The following is a 20,187-nucleotide window of genomic DNA, read 5'->3' on the forward strand; positions in this document are numbered from 1 at the left end:
TGGCACCTGCGCGCCCGTTCTCTCAAGGCGAGGAGGCGGGGTTCCCGGCGGCGACGGCGTCAGGCCCTCGGCAACGGGATCCCGCGTACAGAGCAAACACGCTAAAAAAACCCGAAACATATTTACTCCTGAGTGCCCTTTCTGCCTCCTCCCAGCTGCACCCCTCGGGAAACGTCGGCTCGGAGGAGGGACTGGTGAGCAACGAGGGAAGGTCGCTCCTGGGATTTGTCGCTGAAGGTCCTGCGAGTCGGGGAACAAATGAGAGGTAATTGTAAGAAATATTCATCTGCAGCATATCCCTGGTGCCAATCACTTCACTTCATACAGGGAACTACATTTAAAATCGCTGTTGGAACAGAGTAAGAGAAATATTCCCGTGTTGCCCTTAGTTGGTAGTGGTTTTTAAGCAGGAACAATGAGAAACAGTCTCAGAGAAGCAGTAAAATCCAGGATACTCAACTCCAAACTAGTATCAGTACAATTTAGTTTTAACGTTTTATTAGAGGAATTAGTCGTTTCAACTCATTTAATTAGAGCAGCTAAACCAAAAAATACATAGAAAATACTTTTCCCCTTGCAGTTCTGTTTAGCCCCTCTTTCAAAAACTTGTACTATCAACAATGAAATGGTATTATGTGGGATAACAGTCGGATGTTACTGGATCTTTAAACCAGGAATACTACTGACAGTGACAGCCACACAAGGAGAGGCTCCCCACCTCAGCCGGACAAGTCGCAGGGGTCACTGGGACAAAGGTTCAGATGACGGGGAACTGAAGGCACGAACGGCTGCTCTACCTCTCCTCCCTAAGGAAGGACTCGTTAAAAAGTCAATCTCTTTGGCTTTTACATTCTCTTTGACTATAATTGAGAAGTTCTAATATGTGTTTGTCAGGGAAAGCTATAACGTACTTTACATCTGATTAAGGCTATTTTCCTTCTAACTAATTTAATTATTCTGTTAGTTTTGGTAAATAATAATTATTTAGAACTCCTGAAGTAACCTTCCTAAGTAAGATTCAACATATGTAACTACTGTAAAAGGCTAAGACCTCTCTGAAGATTCAAAAACAGAAGCCTTAAATAAAATAGGGTAAATGCATCTGGACATCCTTCATGTTTTTACAGTATTAATAGGTGGAGCATGTCTCACTGTAAGATGAGGCAAAACATCACAAAGAAAATGGAGGTGCAAATTACAGGTGGTGGGTTTTTTTCCCCCCACAAGCTCTTAATGTATCTTCCACTGTGTGGAAGTTATCATAAGCCGATTTCTTCATGCAAATCTTAAACTCTGTTTAATATGTTAAGACCTTGGATGCATCTTGAAAAGGAACACCATATATACACTGGGAAAAGCTAACATCAACCAACTTGCATAGTTGCAGTGTGTACGTAATCTCAGTTATATAGCATGTATTAGAATTGCTCAATTTATGAGAGGCTTATGAAGACAAATTTAGTACTATTGTTCTGTCTTCAGTGTGATAAAAACAATGCAATAAAGCAGGCAATACGTTTTCAGACATGCATAGCTTGTCCATACATGACTCAGCTAGCATTAGCTTACGTTATTTTGTCATAAATACTGACATTCCCACACAGGCACTCTATTTAAAAAACCCTCAGAGAAATATAACCAAGATGGGTAAAAGCCCCAAGTTCATCTTAGCACAGATAAGAAGCATTCAATTTGAAGTGAGGATGTATGGACACCCTCCTCTTACACTGCACTGCAGTGCTGGTAACAAGCCTGTGTAACCTCTGCCACTGCCCTGGCCTTGCTGTCAGGTGAGAGCATGCAGGTAGCACCTCCTGGAGAAGGCAGAGAATTCACACACCTGGGGTCACATACCAGTTACCGCAGCAGCCACGTCCCGTACTTCTGCACCTTCTCTGCTGAATTCTCCAGCTTCTTTACTCTCTGGAAGGCATGGCTGGTCTTACCTTTTACTGGAATATCAAATCAAATGAAGGAGTGGAAGCACTCCAAGGACCTGTCCAATGCTGTAGCAAAGGAAAGAATTATTAAGTAAAACCAACCAAACAGCAGAACATCAGGGACAAGAAGATCCTCCATCTCTGGCAGTGATGGCAAAACCCACACGAGTAGTTTATATTGAATATTTATATGCAATGTCACCACACTCAGCATGTTTCAGTCAGCAACAAGTACACTTTAAAGGATGCCAAGCAAGGTGGGTTTGCCCCAGTTATCCACATTAAAACAGGCCTTGAGAGATGCGAGTGCTACAGATCCAGCAGACCTAATTACTAGAAAGAAAACATAATACTGACATTTTCTATCACCAGATTATTAATTAAAATTTCCAAATTATTAACTAATCTGTATTTGGAATAGGTAACTTATTTTTTCTCCTAGATAAAGGTATTTTCAGGTCCATTTCTGTTATGCGACTGATACACAGGAGCCTCTTCACTCACACCAGGCTTCCAGTGTGAATCAAATTTGCCACTGGCAATGCTAACAGGATCCCAGCTACTGCAATCTAGGAGAGCAAGACCCAAAACTTGTAATGCACTTTTTTTTCCCTTTAACTTCCCTTCCTTAGCTGCATTTTGTCAAAATACATCTACCCTTCCACTGCCTCATCAAGCTCTTATTTACCATTTTACCCACTTCCTTAGCTCTACCATTTTAACAAGTTTTAACATCATGAAAGCATTAACCTCAGGGTCCTTAATCAGTCTGCATTTAAACAAGAGAGAGCCCATGAGTTTCCATAGCTCACATACATCATTCGTTAAGCCTTGCCTGGAACCTTCATAGCCAGCCCAAAATGAACGTAACGACCTTCTGGCAAATTTTGCTGCAATAGTATGACCATACGACCATTCTCAGCAGTTCTTCCTGTGCTTGGGCCAGAATTTATCACTCTTCTTGAAGTCAACCGACAGAACCACAGATAATGACATGAGTTAATCTAGCATATTAGCTTCGTGGGCGACTTCAGTTTTAGGCAATGATGAGATGTTTCTTAGCAGTTCCACTCTTGCTGAATCACCCCACCCTCACAGTGCAAACTGCTGTACCAGCACAGCTGTTCTTGTGGCTTCTTGGTGAACTATCACACTGAAAAATAACATGGGGAAAAGAGTTTCAATCCGGTAATTCCTTGATATGGTTTCATGATGCGGTGACACAAACAGTTGGGCACCATCCAGGGGGAACAAGGAGTAAGAGACTGGTTAAGCCAGCATTTTCACTGGAGAATTGCACATCAAAACTGTGCCCACATACACAAGGTTCAGCATTGTACCTAAGGCACGAGCAGTCCTTCCTTTCTGCCAACCCTGCAACAGAAGTGACCTTTGACAGAGAACGAGGTGGACTTTAGGACGATCAAGTTTTAAGCCAAAAAATTATCTACCAAAGCCAGCGAAGTGAAAACTGGTATACTTGTTCTAATAACGGTTCATTACTTGCCCATTATTAACCCAAGGATGTGTGACATGTACATACAAGATAATGTCCATTGTCATCTGGATGTCTCTTAAGGATGACAGAACTATGAACAGCTTTGAGAAAACAAGATATTAAGTCTCCTATCAGTGTGTGTGTGTGTGTGCGCGTACATGTATGTGCGCGCACACACGTATGTACATGTGGTGAATAGTCATTTGAAACTAGAAAAGCCAGGGCTGAACAGCTCTTTAAAAGAATACAGATTTCAAAGTCTGGAAATTCACAGGAAAAAAAAAATCTAAAAAAGAGGAAAGTGGCCATCAATGAAGCTTAAGTAGAACAATAGAATGGATATACTATAGACTAAAGGGATGAAAGCGCACTTAAGACCTATTGTTTCAGTAAGACCCAGTCTTTTTTAAAAAATGGCAAGGAGAAGGAAAAGGAAAAAACCAGAATAATCTAGAAGAGCAAACCACCCCAATATAGGCTTTGAGGCTCCAGCAGCCTGCAATGCTCTTCATTTACCATGCTAAGTTTCAACGGCTGACAAAGCATTCCAGCTGTTTCAAGGAAACGTACTGGAAGAAGCATCAGGAGCTAATACGAAATGTCACATTCTGTGCCAAATTAGTGCTCCATCGAAATCATGCACAGGTTACTCTGAAATAGATCACTTACTTGCACTGGAATCCCAGTTCTTGCTTCACCCCATACCCTCAATATGCTAAAGGTTGCCAACTTTCAATTTTATTGTTAATTGCACAGAAATTACATTTTGGCTTTTGAGTGCCAGCCTTTGTCTGTCTTGCAGTTACACAAAGTACAGGACTAAGGGTGACGGTCAACTTTCAGAAAGCAATGCTCACACAGTAACGCTGACCGAGTTTTTTTAAAAAATTGTAAGTTTTAATGAAAAATGCTTTCTCTGTCCTTTCAAATAACAGGAATAAGGTTTACCATTGGCACATTACGGTACTGCAACTCCTTCTGTTCTCTCTGATTTGTATTGTCTTTCAAAGCAGAAATGAAACAAGAAATTTGTAAATTACAGAAAAGTAAGAGTAAACACCCTGTCAAAAATTGGCAGCAATAAGCATCTGTTGTTGGCACCACAGATTCTTTTATTAATAAACAACAGCTACTTACCTCATGATATCCAATTCTTCAAAATATATATCAGTTACAGTCTCAATAGTCACGGGTCCTCATGCACCTGAATTTGGATTCTTTTGGCCAAGAGTGTGTATTCAGAATGCCCTTATGCCCTTGGTGTCACTGTGTCCCCTTTCCAGAGACAGAAAGAGAAGAACATAACTGTCTCTCAGTAGTAAGGAAGGCTGATTATGGAACACATATGGAGATCACATCTCAAATAAAAAGAATTAAAAAATCCCTTACTGTAAGTAACCATTCCTTCTTTGATATTCCTCAGTCTCAGGGGTCATCTATATAGCAGTTCAGATGAATTGAAATAAGTTGAACAAAAGTCACTTAATTTTTGAATGGGAACGTCCATGCAAGATTTATTACGCACAAACCGATATATTTTAAAGTCCTCTCTTTAGTTGATAAATTTTATTCTTCTTTTGTGCTATATATTGAGATAAGTAACAAGGCAGAACTTGCCATGCAGGATAACTGCAGTACTTAGAAGTCCACTGAATAATAATTTTAAGACATTTTAAGAAATACAAGACTGTATCTCCATATCTTGAGTAGCATGACCTGAATGTATACACCAACAGGACTGCTGCCCTGCACCTACCACCGCTGCACAAAGTTGCAGCAGCTGTTCATGTCAAGAGTGTACTCTACGCCAGCTGCTTTAAACAAGCTAATTCACACAACCCAGGAGAAGGAAAATAACCTCTCTCTACATGAAAAGCTGGTGCTGCAGCTGGCAGAAGACAGATCCTAGCAAAGTTCATAACTCACAGCTGAAGATACTAAGAATTAACTGGCATGACTACAGTGTTCATTACGCTTTAAAAGGGAACAAGTAGAGTTTGAACATGGCCTTAGAGATAACTGGTCCAGGAGAACAAAACTCAGCAGATGGTACATATGTGCAATACAAAGATGGAGAAGTTTAGTTCCCCTCTCTAACACAAGGGTGAAGCCTGGCAACATCAGTTCGGTAATTCTGAATTTAAAAACCCTGCTGTTACTTGGGATGAGAAAATCTAATTCTGAAGTGTAACTTGCCTCCTGTCCCTTAAAGAAATTCACACACATTACACTGGTCCTAGTGCAGTTCATCATTGTGCCTCATTCAGAAGCCTTGTTACCAAAGAGGTAACTGTTCTTACTCTACTCTAGCAGAAACCTCAGCACAGTGTTTTGCTCCAGGTACAGAAAAAGGGTGTCAAGTATTTCCAGGTACCTGTGGCCCCTCTTATTTTCCTGCCATCAGCTGGTTTTGCACCTTGTTAAGAATGACTGGGACTGAACTTGCTGGAAAATAATCTTACTGCCTTTTCCGTAGCTTTTATTTTTGTTGCTTTTTTTAGGGTTTTTTCCTCCTTTTAAATCTAATGGGTGATAGAGATCAAATAAATTTTGGAAGATCAGTATCTAGTTAAATGCTTTTAATTGCAAAGTGACCAATAGCCTTTTTAACAAACTTATCTTTAACCGAGTAGTAGTTGAAAGCCATCAAGAAACAGCTCAGAGGTGGGCAGCTGCTGCTTCCGAGAGTCACAGAAATTTGGCTTCATGAGAGTTAATCTTTATCTTAAAATTTTGCTTTAGGGCATACAGAAGTTCCCATATAGTATTTGGAAATAAAACAGTGAAAATAAATAATGTTTCTTGTTTCAATATTTAATACAAGCAGACACAGACACAATTTATAAAATTACTCTATTGCATTAAAGTTTTATATAGCATTTAACTTTTATGAACATTTTTCCTTCAGTGTCTCATATATTCATATTTTAAAATATCTTTGCACGGTCCTTTGTGCAACTACATGCTAAAAATCTGCAAATGCACACTTAACACTAAACAGCACAAAAAATACATTCTGTATCCATTCATATGCAAATTTAAAACATTTCACTTGGCAGATAAACACCTAAAAGTTATTTAAAAAAAATCAGAAACTACAAAAATGCGCACATAAAAGTCTTCCCTTTTGGATTTTTAGTAAAATACTGCTCTGTATAAGATCTAATGAAAAACTCCAGTGCTTACAAAATACTTTATATCTATGAGAAAAACAAACGCCTAAATTTATATCTGTATGAATTAAACAAAATGACCTTGCTAAAATGTAAAACTGAAATCACAGGGGACATGGCATAGACCAGTGCAGATGTCACATCTACCAGGACACGTCAGCTGTAATCAACTGGGCACCAGGCAGGCAGCATCACAGAAAAGAGAAACTAAAACCCAGGCAGGGACTAATACAATATGCAGCAGCCACAGAATGAAGTGTTTAACCAGCTGTATATGTACTAAATATTCCAATTCATTGGAAGAAGTCGTCTCAGTCTGAAGTAAGTAATTAATAATAAAAACTGCTGTGTTTACTGGTGTTAAAGAGTATGGATGCACTTCATAACCTTCTTTCTAGAAAATCTGCATAAATGGGTTATCCAGATACGTCAGAATTGTGTGATGCAAGAATCTAATGTAGCCGTATCCTCATCACAGAAACTTCTAAACAGATCTTTTCTCTGATGGCAAGATAATTCATATAGGATATGGGGGGCTGTCTCTCATAACTAAATCTCACATAAACACTCGAAAAATACTGGCATGTCAGCAAGGTGTCAGTCTTGTGTTGCTAATGACAGTAAATCACCAAAAAGTACAACTTTCCCTTCTCAGAATACAGCTTCAAACCCTTTTGAGACTAGATGGCTATAAGGAGAAGAATGAAATCAAGGTATTTAAAGCCTGTGTATTTTACAAGGTCTGTGATACTAAGTAAAATGAAATAAAATTTCTTAACCTTGTTTTTACCCCATGATCCTTTTTATAGGGCTTGCTACAAATTTGACTGAGGTAACAAACATTTTTGAGAAATCAATATAAAAAAAATCCTATGCTTGGTACTACACCAAGAAATGGAGGCAAGGAACAAGGTAGGGGAACTGAAAGAAAGTCTACAGAATTGCAGATCTAACATGAAATCTAACAAAATGGATCACTAAAGTGTGCTTTACTTCTAAGCTTCCTGGGCCTTAAGTAAAAATATTTTAATTTCTATTATTATTTTTTTAAAATTTTATTTTCTGAAATAAATTAGAATAAAGAGGAAAACTGAAATTTAATCAACATCAGTAAACTGTTGATTTAAAGTTGTTGTAAAGCACCAACTGAGGCTTCCAATTTTCTCTTAGACTGAAGATTTCTCATTAACGTTAGTAAGAATGGTACCTGTGGTTTAGAAATAGTACAAGGCCATTTGAGCCTTCTTTTTTTCCTATATGAACCAAGAATGATGGAGCTGCTTCTTTTACAACAAAGCTCCCTCCAAAAATTAAAGTCAACTTTTTGTCTGAATATTCTTGTGGAACCAATAGTGACACTTTCCAGTAATTTAATTTTGCTAAACAGAACTCCTATCACAAAACTAAACAATTCGGAAAGTCATTAGCAACAAAAAATAACCTAGGTTTCAGGGTGCAGACTCTTAGAGGGAGATATGAACAACAGGTAAACATAACAGACAGCCATGCTACACAAGTGGAGATCTTTAAATTCTGGCCAGTTTTATAATTTAGGGGGAAAAAAGATATCACTAGAATTTTAGGAGGTTATGCAGCTCTGTAGTGGATATCTATTTTATTCTGTCATCGGAAAACAATGAAACTGATAATGCTGCTAGATAAAGAAAATTAAACATACTTTATCAAAGAGGTCTCTACTTTGCAAATATACTTCTTTATTCAATGCATCCTATAAATTAATCTCCTGGAACAGACTCTGCGTCAGCAGCCGCTGTTTGCCGCCCTTTCACCCACATTTTGAGAGTTGTCGCTCTCTGGTATAAAACCCAGAAGTTCACAGTTCAAGTGAATTTGGCAGTTCCACTGTAGTTAGGTTTTAGTCAACTGATTCAACTCAGAAGGACCTGGAGAGCCAATATAAAAGCTGCATTTAAATAATTTTTCCTTTCTGTCTTATTACACTACTTAAAAATAAGCTAGAATACAAAATGCCATACTAAGTAATGATAGATGCCCAACTTATTACCGCTCCATATCCCTCCCGAAAAGCACAGCACTTCTGAATTAAGGTTGCCACTGTTATTGCTGCTTACCCAGTAGAGTCTGTAAGCCACTGTTTGGAAACCTAGGCACAATAGATGGCGTGGTAACCTTAACTCAGTATTTCCCAGCTTTTGTTAATTTAAGTAAAAATCATCGAGTTTTAACATAATTTTTATCGTTTTCATAACAACCTGAAAATCATAGCAAATAAAATGTATTTCATTCTATACTATACTTAAAGTGGCTGGTCTTTTTTAATAGAGCTTTCTGATTTTTTAAAGTGATAGAACATAATAGTGGGGGAAGAGTTAAAGATAAAATACACCTAGCTACCATGTTTATTCTGAAGATTTTGGTGCGCCAAAATTGACAGCCAGCTTTCTCGGCTTTCGCTTGCTGGAAGTGTTTGGTGTTGATTTGTTATGAGGAGCGCTTGTAGTAGCCACATTGTCTTGAAATGAAACAGTGGGTTGAGCAGCTTGAGGAGATTTTAAAGGAGCTGAAGAGCTATCTTGCTGAATGTGGTCAGAAGACACTGGCTGGTCATTCTTTAGTGGTGCAGCTTGAGGGGAACTCTGAAACTCCTTGAGCTCAAAGTTTTTCTTGCTAGCAGCCCTTTTTTTAGTTACCTTTAAATTAAATAAATATTATTTAACAGAATGCATTCTCAAAACCTGCAAATATTCCACTTTCAGAAAACATGCATACATTTTTAACAATAATTTTCTAATACTAAATGTCCTTCACAGTGGGGGTTTTGATGCATTCATCACATAGGCACGTTTTTTACAAAAAACAGGCTATTAAGACAAACCTGCTAATCTTACCTGCAGAGGTATAAACTGGTTGTGAGAACCAACTGGTATAGTTCCTACAAGAGACACATTTCCTGGGTAGGAGCCAGGATAATAATGTTTAGGCACTGGAGTTCCCCAGGACACCGGACCAAACATGTGAGATGATGGAGGCATTATATTAGCTGTGAAAATAAGTAACTTTTAGCACTCATTCCTCTTAAAGAGGATACCAAGACCCCAAAAGTACCCAACTACATTTGTCTGCATGTTGTTTCTCTTTCCAATAAGGCCTCACATTCTTCATATTTACTTGAAAATAGCTAAGTGTTTATTTATTATCAACCCCCCCCCCAACAAACAGTTCTGCTTTTACAGAACTACAGGCTGATGACACCTAGATACACCTAGTTAAGAGCACTAAGTCACAGCACCTGCATTTCAGAGCGCCCATAACTTAGGTTCTTCACATCCTTAGCTGAGTGAACCGTATCACGTAGAAGGCTGCAGGTTTAGGCCATCCTTTTGGAACAAGTCAACAACATAGAAACCCCGGGGAAAAGAGATGGAGCAGCTGCTGTAGGGGTTACTAGGATGCTACAGTGGTGCTGACTAAATAATTACTAGCTGTGAATGTGAGGTGTAGTAGAATACAAAATAGATGGGAATGAGAAACACGACGAGGATTTTTAGCAATTTTTGGGGGGTTACTTACCACAATGGTGTTTGGCAGCATACAACAGGATTGTTGTGCAGCACTTCAGTGAAAGTTGGTTATAAACAAATAAAAACACTAATGCATGGATAACCATTAACTACACAGGGGAAAAGAAAACCACGCAGAAGATCAAGGAAGAGATTTCTTATGAATTCTGGACTGGGACTATCAGCTTTGAATGAATTACTGTTGTTTTGAAGGAGAAAAAAAAACCTAAACCAAACAAAAACCAACTAAGACTGAATGGACAAATACAAGAAATAATTGGGAGAGACGTGATTCTTTGTATTGAATTAATTTGCATACTGATGAGAAGAGGTTCATGAACTTCTTTCACAGCAGTTCAGACATACAGCTACATACACGAAGACCAAAAATTGGGTCTTACGGAAGGCATTAATTTTCATATAAAGAACTATTATTACAATTGCAGGATACCACAACAACAGTTGAAACATGTACTGGTCAATTACTTACCAGGCGGTTGTGCAAACACTGGAGGAATAGATCCAGGTGGTACAGGAACTCCCAGTGGCTGATAATTTGGAAACACTGGTGGGGGCGGAGGTGGAGGCAAAGGGAAGTTTACTCCTATAGAACCCTATGAAGAAGAAAACAAGAGGATTACAAACAAACAAACTGCAACAGAGACAAAGATTTTTAAAGAATCTTTGCATCCTCACCAAACGCTGTAAAGCATAAAGTGCAGCTTTCTCCTTTGCTTCAGCTTCAGAATGACACTGTGGTCCATGAACCAGCAAACCATTTGATAATTTTATGTGACAAACTGTCATGGTCTAGAAAAATGAGAAGAGAGGGAATTTGTATTGCTGACAAATGAACCGCGACACAGAAACAAAAGGATGTTTGTTTGTTTTGAAAAAGGCAACAAAAGGAGATGAGGTTTATTTTCAGATGGATTTCAGTGCTCAGTCCAAATGTTTAATACAGGACAGTTGAGAACATCAACTTTTGCTGAAAAAGCTTTTTACCTGTGGTGTTTTTAGGAAAGAGAAATCTGGTTGCGACATTCCAAGAAGAGAACAAATACGAGAAAGTTCAGAAGCAGTAGACAGTGCAGGCTGTGGACAAGGGAAAGGGTGAGCTCCAGGTTCCACTGCTGGTGTGTTCTGAGGGCCTCCTGTGCTATGAGGTTTGTTCATATAAGCAACTGACAAAAGAAGAAAACCAAAACCAGTCACAAACATATCCTGTACTGAAAGGACAGCAACTTTTGTTTTTCACAGAAAAAAAACGTATCTGATTTTTTTCTGGTATTTTCGTATCTGATTAACAAAAAACAAGACTATATACAGAAAGCTTTTTAGATCTGAATAAAGAAGCAGAACTGAAAAAGATGGACGTTTTATTCCTATATTGTGACAATGAGTACTGCATTGTTTGCTGTGTTCTCAAACGTCAAGGCGAAGCTCTGAACTATGAGCTGATGTCTAAACATACCCATTTTTTTTGTTTCTCTATACTGCAAGGCAGCTCCATGGCAATCTTGTCTACTAGGGGGAACAGGAACATCATTAACTTGGGATTTCACTTCATTCCTTGTTTCCATGTCAGAGCCATCTATCTTCAAAATTTCTTTGAGCATCTGTGTTCCTTTCTTTAAAAATAAAATAAACCATTCAGGGATACAGTGACATTCAGATAACACTTCCTTCTCAACTCTGAATATCGTAATCGGTAACAAAATCTGAATTTTTGTTTTCCTATCAGTTACCTTTTATCAAAGCACAGATAGCAGCATCTTAGCATAAACAAATGCGTTTGTTAATTTTCTCTGAGAATAGCTAATTGAAACCTCATCAATGTGTTTAAAAAGGCAGTATGAGGCTTCACGGAGCGTCTTTAAATAGAAGCATTGATGCTAAGACAGCAGATGCTAAATTGCAATGTAATGACTCCTGCAGTATACAGACCATAGCAAACGATTGTGGTGACAGATGTTCTTCATTTGTAGCTCTTGCTTCCTTGGAGTAAGTCTGCACTTCATTTTCTTTGGAAATCTTCAAAGAAGCTAGAAGGCTTTCAAGTTCATTGTCCTTCTTAAATTAAAAAAAAGGTACATCAACTGAGAACGCTACAAGCAGATGCAAGAAGAGGGGTGTATTAGTTTAAGATTACTTCTATGCTCATTCAGGATTATTTTCTCTTAGCTTGGGCAGATCACAGTCACGTCCATTCAGAGCGTGAACAGATGTCCAGAGACTACATCAAGTTTTGCATACTGAAAACATGCAAGTATTGACCAATATGGAATTGATTTAAAGAATGATCAAAGTTATTTGTCTTGTATCTGTTACTAGCATGGATTTGCACACAAGTGACCAGGAATAATTGGAACAAAGTGGACTGGAAATTGAAGTTACTCAAAGAGCACACGAAAATCAACTCTCTAGATCCTACCTTTCCACCTGTACAGGGACCACCAGCTGCAGCCTTCTGAATTACAGGCACGCTGGGACTTTCATTCCTCTTCAGAAGTTTGACATTGTACTTATTCACACCTGCAAAACTCTGAAATGAAACTGCAGCATTTATTATTGAATACCAATACACCATTACTCATTATAACACAATCGTATTAGAAATGCATCTGCAAATAGCTTTCAAAAGCTAATATTCTTAGCGGATTTCAGCTTACTGAAGACCTAGCATTTGTGTTTTCCATCAGAGCGTATCTTCTAGAGTCAGAGGAATAGGAAAATCATTTGGTATCATCATCATACATCTTACGCACTCTCTCTCATTTTCTGTCTATAAAATCTCTAGAGAAAATAATTAATCTTTTAAATAAAATTTACCTAGTAAAAGATTCAACTAAGATGCCTGTTAAAGAGAAATCTGTAATATGATGAAGCAGATCAGAGTAAAATGAAAAGAAGGGAGGGAGGGAGGGAGGGAAAGGGAAAGGAAAAAAGGAAAAGGAAAAAAGGAAAAGGAAAAAAGGAAAAGGAAAAAAGGAAAAGGAAAAAAGGAAAAGGAAAAAAGGAAAAGGAAAAAAGGAAAAAAGAAAAAGGAAAAGGAAAAAAGGAAAAGGAAAAAAGGAAAAGGAAAAAAGGAAAAAAGAACACATTTATTCAGTACAGAAGAAATTACCTGTTTGTTTGATATTTTATTATGTGGCTGACTTTCACCTCTTGAAACTTTGGAATCTTCTTTAACTACAAAAGAATACATTCTTTTGAAATGCTCTTAAAAACTGTAATAATAATCAGGACTCAAAAAAATCAGTAACGCAAGTATACAGAATTGCATTATTTTGAATGGGTGCATCAAATGTTTAATTCATGCTTTATAGGTCATTCGGTGTATGCTTTTCTTGTGGCATAACATACTGCATATGCTTCATTTTGTATCTAATTTTATGTTCTACAAATATGATCACAGCCAAATTTTGAAAGCCAAATTGTGGGGGTTTTTGGTTTGTTTTTATATCAGGTGGGTAGAAAGTCTACACACTGCAGAACAGCTTGATTACAAGGTTCAGGATTGAGTGTGGAATAACCTAATACGCACAGCAGGGACAGTATTTGACAACAGTTAGTGCAACATAGTATTTATATGACTATAATAAACTATTTTATGTTGTTAATTGAAAGAAACCTCAATAGGCATTTCAGTGAAGATCAAATAAAGCAAGTAGTTCTCCTAAAGTATCTAATTATAGTACTTACATTTTTTATATGGCTCCTGTTTTCGTTGCTGACCTTTAAAGCTGCTGTCATTGAATCCTGGCTTATAGAATTGATTGCCAGTTGCCAGCTTGACTTCCTGAGGTAGAACTGCACCCTAGGATTTCAAACATCAAATCTTAACCAGAAAACTATGTCTCTATCGTTTACATAGTAGTCCTCTATGATTACCTCTTTCCACAGCTATGCATACCCTATGTAACAGTAATTTTCTATAGAGAATTCATTTGAAATATTAATTAGAAAGTTTTCTGATGTAACAAACTGATGTATTAACTACCTTCGTATTTTGAACCCAGGGATCTGTGTGAAGTTTACATACTAACCTTCTCATGCATGTTCTGCTGAATGTGGTGTGACTTCCCAGAACTCTGCAATGATTGCCAGATGCTGCAGAATTCATCCTCTTGCTTACTCTGTGCCTGAGAAAATAAGAAACAACACCCCCAAAAAACTCAGCAGCTATAAACTCAACTTTTGATCAGCTAATTGTATACAAAAACATTCTGCAGATTGCAAGGTCCAGGTTTAACAGTGCTCAGATGACAGAAATTTTCATACTGAAACCAGTAAAACTTTCAGGTATTTAATGTATGAAATAGGCTCCTAAAACCCCTGTTAAGCTGAAATGACCCAAGTTTGTTTTGAGATTGTTTTTGTTTTGCTATTAACTGAAGTTATGAACACAGGAAAGATCAAGTATAATTCAACTCAGACAATTGTTCAAAACGGTTTCAAAAGCACGCTCTCATACTGGCAGTATTCTTAAATTTTATTATTAATGTCTTATTTTGTAAGGCCTTATTAATCAGGCTCCAGTGCTTCATAGCATTACAGGTATGTTACCACAGAACTGAAGCCCAGCTACTTAAAAAACACTTCAGAAAATCTGTAATATAAATAAGGATATGTCCCCATTCAAGAACTGGGACAAGTTCTGCTTCAGTCTATATCCAGACTAAAACAGATTTGTTTTAGTACATCAGATATCTGTTCATCATGAGAGAAAGACACCCACTTGAAATACAGGGCCAAAATACACGTTGAGACACTTGGGTCCAATACCAAGTGCATCAGAGCACTCACTTTATTCTTCTGATTGCCACTCAGAAATGATCCTTTCTGGGGTGAGCTCGAGTTGCCCTGATTTTCAGCCCTGAGATTGTAATGCTGTCTTCCATTCAGTTGCTAAAACATTGAGAGAAAAAAAAAAGTGTTTCATTGCCTTACATTTTCTTATGGAAAGAACTTTTTCTTGTGCAGACTTAGAAAACATGAGACAATTCTTCTCAAACACACCTACAGCAACATGAATTTACCAAATTAAGCTTACTTTCTTTAAAGAAGGCATTTATTAAAAAATAAAGTCTAATTAAACCAATTATAACCTCAGTCGCCTGTAAGTTTTCCTTCTTTATTGTCAAACTAAGTATATCATAACCAAGAAGCAAAATTTACATGGAAATCACGTCTTTGCTTTCTCAGCATGGACAAACTCGGTCGACAGGAAGCATTGCTCTGAACAGAGCTTTAAAGGAAATAATTGCATCTCTGCCCAAACAGTTTGTTGACACCAAGTGTGTCACTGCTCTGAACTAAATATTTGTGTCTTGGAAATGCAACTGGAGCTACTCAAAACAAAACAACTGCCAGCAGGGAACTTTTGGTCCCTCTCATTATTGGATTATCTCATTTCTCCAACACAAGGATTATCCTACTTCTAACATACTGACATAAAACCTAAATTTTGTTTGTACCAGTTAAGATAACAACCATAACTCGACTTCTAGGGAAAAACATTTTTGTACAAATGAAATAAAAGTCTTACTTGAGTAGGAACAAAAAGGGAGCGAGGAGAATGGTTGAGGCCTCCCAGATGCACTTTTTGTGAGCATACAGAGGACAGATCAGATGCATACGAGTTGTAGTTGTTCATAGCTGGCTGAGGTTTAACTATGGCCATCAGTTTCTGATTTCCCATCTCTAACCTACTGCCGTGGGACAAGTTAATTAAGGCACTTGATGGCAGACGATAACCTCTGGCAGGTGAGCACCTTAAGGAAAGCAAATTACACAGTTGTTTCATAAGCTTAATTGTTGACATTTCAATATATCTGATTTAGCAACACCACTGCTCCTATGCCAAACGATAACGACTCAAGTTCGAAGAGCAGAGGCTGAAAACAGTACCCAATATAAATCTGGTACCAGTACACACAACGTTAATCCCACTGTGCTCCCCCTAGGCCTCTGCCTGTCAAAACCAGAGAACAGCAACTACCACTACTCTGAGTTTATGTTGGACCTTTCCGTGCTGAGCTCAAAGAAATTTTAAAGAGTGAATAGCACAGTTCTGTGGTAAATATTTCTGTAAACAATTATGAACCAGGAAACAATACTACTTTCTTTTCCTGAGATGAAAACTCGAGCCAGTGGCAGAATTATAAATTGAAGTTAAGCAGTATTTAGTCAGTTTTACAGCTTCCTTTATGGTTCTGAATACTGAAGATTGTGTGTTACAGGACATGCTCTTGCAAGGGATAGGATCGTACTGTGCTTGCTGAACACTGAGAATAGGAAAGATTGTCCTCTAGTTTCTGTCATTAAAAAACCCTTTATTTATCTAAGAACAACAGCAAAATGAAGCCTGCTGGGTAAATCAGTGCAATTAGAAGTTTACCTGTTTACATAAAAACAAGAGAGAGGTAGGACACTTTTTGAAACAACAGCATTAACCATATCTCCACCTCCTGAAGAACAGTTTAGGTTTTTAATGGTGGTTAGAATTTAGTGCCTAAGTATCAATTATTGACAGTTCAGAGTCATCTTCAGAGGAACAGATGATCACTGTCTATTTTTCAGTCTATGTTACAGATACACTGATAACAAGCTGTTTTCTACATAGGTGTTTTAGAAAGATCCTTGGATCTAGTGCTTTATTCTGCTAGTTCATATTTGCTTTCTACAAATCAGAAGCTTCTCAATACACAAAAAAGCCTAAAGAGCATTTCCAAAATAGAATTTCATTCAGAAAAATTATCCCTGTTCAAAGAGAAAAAAGAAATCCTAAAGAAATAAATACTGACCAACACTGTTGAGAAACACAGTTTTGAACAGAGGCATTAAAAATACTCAACCAAACCAAAGGCAACAATTCCACGCTGTCTGTACCAATAGCACGGAATGACGGTGAACTCCCCTGCACAAACCTTATAGTTAGGCCTCCAAGGAATTCCTCGTCAAACAAAACTTCGAAGAGCACATCTGTTTCTCTGCTGGCTGTAGAAAACAAAGTAAAATGTCATCCTATATATGTCACAGTAGCTGTTTTCATCTAAATTATGTAAATATCCCTATTAGTTATACAATAAATAATGAAAAGACCAAAAACTAATTAGCAACAAAAAAGTCCTTGTTCCTTAAATGCGTTATTTCATTAACAGCAATTCAGAAATACTTCTCAAAGTCATACATGGCCACCCTTTCAGATACACGTTCCACAGAAACATCCCATGCACAACAACCTGCATGAAGAGAACTGCAGTTTATAGCAGGATGTCACAGTTGTCAGAAACTGCCAGAAAAGAGATGCAAGCCATCTTTACATTCAGGCAGTCAGAAACCAACAGCTTTAACTTTACCTTCTTGCATAATGACAAACTACTGCTACTTTAAGATTATTCTAGTAAGTAATAATTATGGAGAAAAAGCGGCACTCAAGTCTAGTCTATTCAAGATTCTCACGGATAAAAACTGAACAAGAAAGCAGCTACTTAAATGCCAAGTAAGACAACAACCTCTATAACTGCGTCTCAAAGTGCTACACCAAATGTGAGAATTCCTTTTGTTTATCCAAAATAGATTTATGGATAATCTTCTTGTAAAAGAAGACATAAACCCATGCCATTTAACAGAAATCAGAGTAAAAATCGAATTCCAAATAAAAAAACTTGAGACAAATCATATCTGATAAAATTCTATGTTCAATGTAGGTATTAAGGCTAAAACTTGGTTTTATTCTCCACCTCTCTTAACTTTGCCTGTATCTTCCCATAAGTTCGTTTCATTGCTTTGTTGCAGACTTCGTTCTCTCTTCCTTCTTCATATTAAGAAGGAACAAAGGGTAATTTCTTATTCAAAGTACAGCTGTGTAACACACAAAATTAAAACAGAATACCTGCAGGTTTAATTCAGAACAGTAGCTGTGTCTTTACTGTATTCAAGTCCCGTAAGCTTCATAGGTGAGAAATTTCTGTGCATTCACAACCGTTATACAAAACACGCTTCTGAAGCCTGCTTTCACATCGCTAGCAGAGCTGTTTTACAGCTAAGATGCTACAATTATGAAGAAAACATTACCTCCTTTAATTCCTATAATGGTACCTCGAAGACCAACGGGAACAGAGAAGTTCTCTCTCACATTGACAACACGGTCAAACAGCCTGTACTCTGCATCTCGATCTGGAACCACCCCATTCTGCTGTTCTAACGGCTGACGAGAACCAAAAGACTACATTAACGTTTGCAGAAACATGACGACTACAATCCAAATGCATTTATATCAATACCTGAAACACGTTATAAAAAGCAAACTTTCTGGGGGAAAAAAAAGTCGAAATCATCAGATCTTCCCTCCCCTGACACAAAGCAAACTCATATTTTTTCCCTGCAACTCTCACTCACTGCTTCTGCCTAAGAAACAGCAGTGCTGTAGATGATCCAAGGGACACTGAGAGGATCAACTCAGACAAAATAAAACCATGAAGTATAATCTGCCTGTATCAGTAAGATGGGTATCTGTGAAATACCAGGCAAGATGAGCAGTTGGTCTATGTCAAGAACCAAACAAAAAGCAAAAGAGGGAAGAGACCAATGGGAAGTGTATTTTGTTGTGCTCTCATTATACAGCCAGTAAGAACTGTGGGAGCATGAAGGACAGAAGGTCGAAAAGAACTGCAAGTCAGTACGATACAGGATGCAGTCTGCAGGCAGTAAAAATTCTCTTCTGTTAGAGACAGACTTCTCAAATTCATTTTCTAGCAGCCATCATAAAACCATCCATCAATAGTGTCAAAATTCCACCCTCTGAAAGGTGGTAAGCTTAAGTAAAATAAATATGACTTGGACAACTTAACTTTCAAGAAAAAACTTTTCACATCACTTACTCTGTACAGCAAATGGGGCTTCACAGTTACTCGCACCTTCTTGTTGCTCTTTCTCTGCTGAAGGAAAGGAACAGAAAGTCACTACGAATTAGCGCAGAAGCCAAAACGAGATATCAGGTGCAACAAAACACCTGAAAAGATCATGTAGAATTATTTTGTTTCTTTTGGATAAAGTTATACAGCTTTCATGAAGTCTTTAGGATGACTAAGCCCAGTTTTTAAAACATGACCGATTTCTTCCCAACACTTTTGCATTGTTTGGCTAATTGAAGAATTCACACCGATTTTATTAACACATCCTTGCAAGTAACTTCAGAGAAATCAGTCTCTTTTTTCATGTGGCTTTGCCTTCAGCTTTTGCTTTAGTAATTTCCTTGGCCCCCTTTTTGATCTGTGGCATTCTGAAGACAACCGTTTGACTTTCCTCAGATCAGAAACGACAAGGGAAGAACAGCTGGGACTGCACTTCGAAACAGCACCTCAGCAGCTCAGGATATGTACGGGTACCTGTTCCTTGAATTCTGACTTCTGGTGATGGAAGAGTATGGCCTAGTGCTGCTGAATTGCCTCAAAAAGAGTGAATCAATTAAAATATTAATGAGCTCTTCTGAATTCTGTGACAATTCACATTACAAACTCAGTTCTTGTATAACATTGTGTTGTTTGGTTTTGGTTTTTTTTCTTCCTTCTTCAGTACTACAAGTAATCTTCAATCGTCTTACTCTAATTCAAGAACTTGGAAAATAATTAGCAGCTGCTTTTTGGTTCGCCCCCGCTCACAAGGATGTCAAACCACACACCTTGCATTTCTCTATTTCTTCTTCAATTTTCTCAACAATGGCTGCGTCCAAAATTTGCAAGTCACAAGATGAGCGAGACAAGGCAGACACAGGATGTGCCTTTAACCAGGCAACAATTTCTTGAACTTTCTCAGCTCTAAATGAAAAACAACATGAATTAGAGCTTTTAACTGCATAAACTAAGCATTTTACCACGCTCCTCGATTTAATCAGTCAAGGATTATGGTACAGGCCAAACGCTCGTATACACTCATAAGGTAACAGAATTGAAGAGCTCTGTACTAGTTTACAATACGGGTTAAAAAAAAATAATCAAAGTGAATCACCCAACACTGTTTAAAACGAT

General features: G+C 37.9%; 1 protein-coding gene across 1 annotated transcript in view; it reads right to left on the reverse strand.

The window, feature by feature from the left end:
- Positions 1–8,557: 8,557 nt before the first annotated feature.
- XRN1 (5'-3' exoribonuclease 1) overlaps positions 8,558–20,187 on the reverse strand; it is a 31,190-nt gene continuing 19,560 nt past the window's right edge. Inside the window, exons 26-42 of the mRNA XM_010194712.1 lie at positions 19,842–19,977; positions 19,042–19,098; positions 18,236–18,368; positions 17,086–17,155; positions 15,705–15,930; positions 14,963–15,064; positions 14,203–14,298; positions 13,859–13,973; positions 13,281–13,345; positions 12,588–12,698; positions 12,101–12,226; positions 11,628–11,784; positions 11,159–11,337; positions 10,850–10,963; positions 10,644–10,767; positions 9,482–9,633; positions 8,558–9,283 (exon numbers count right to left, since the gene is read on the reverse strand). Coding sequence (XP_010193014.1) covers positions 8,993–9,283; positions 9,482–9,633; positions 10,644–10,767; positions 10,850–10,963; positions 11,159–11,337; positions 11,628–11,784; positions 12,101–12,226; positions 12,588–12,698; positions 13,281–13,345; positions 13,859–13,973; positions 14,203–14,298; positions 14,963–15,064; positions 15,705–15,930; positions 17,086–17,155; positions 18,236–18,368; positions 19,042–19,098; positions 19,842–19,977 — 2,254 coding nt within the window. The 3' untranslated portion in view covers positions 8,558–8,992. The remainder of the gene's footprint in view (positions 9,284–9,481; positions 9,634–10,643; positions 10,768–10,849; positions 10,964–11,158; positions 11,338–11,627; positions 11,785–12,100; positions 12,227–12,587; positions 12,699–13,280; positions 13,346–13,858; positions 13,974–14,202; positions 14,299–14,962; positions 15,065–15,704; positions 15,931–17,085; positions 17,156–18,235; positions 18,369–19,041; positions 19,099–19,841; positions 19,978–20,187) is intronic.

The sequence above is a fragment of the Mesitornis unicolor genome, unplaced genomic scaffold (genome assembly GCF_000695765.1).
Source record: "Mesitornis unicolor isolate BGI_N332 unplaced genomic scaffold, ASM69576v1 scaffold7061, whole genome shotgun sequence".
Lineage (NCBI taxonomy): Eukaryota > Metazoa > Chordata > Aves > Mesitornithiformes > Mesitornithidae > Mesitornis > Mesitornis unicolor.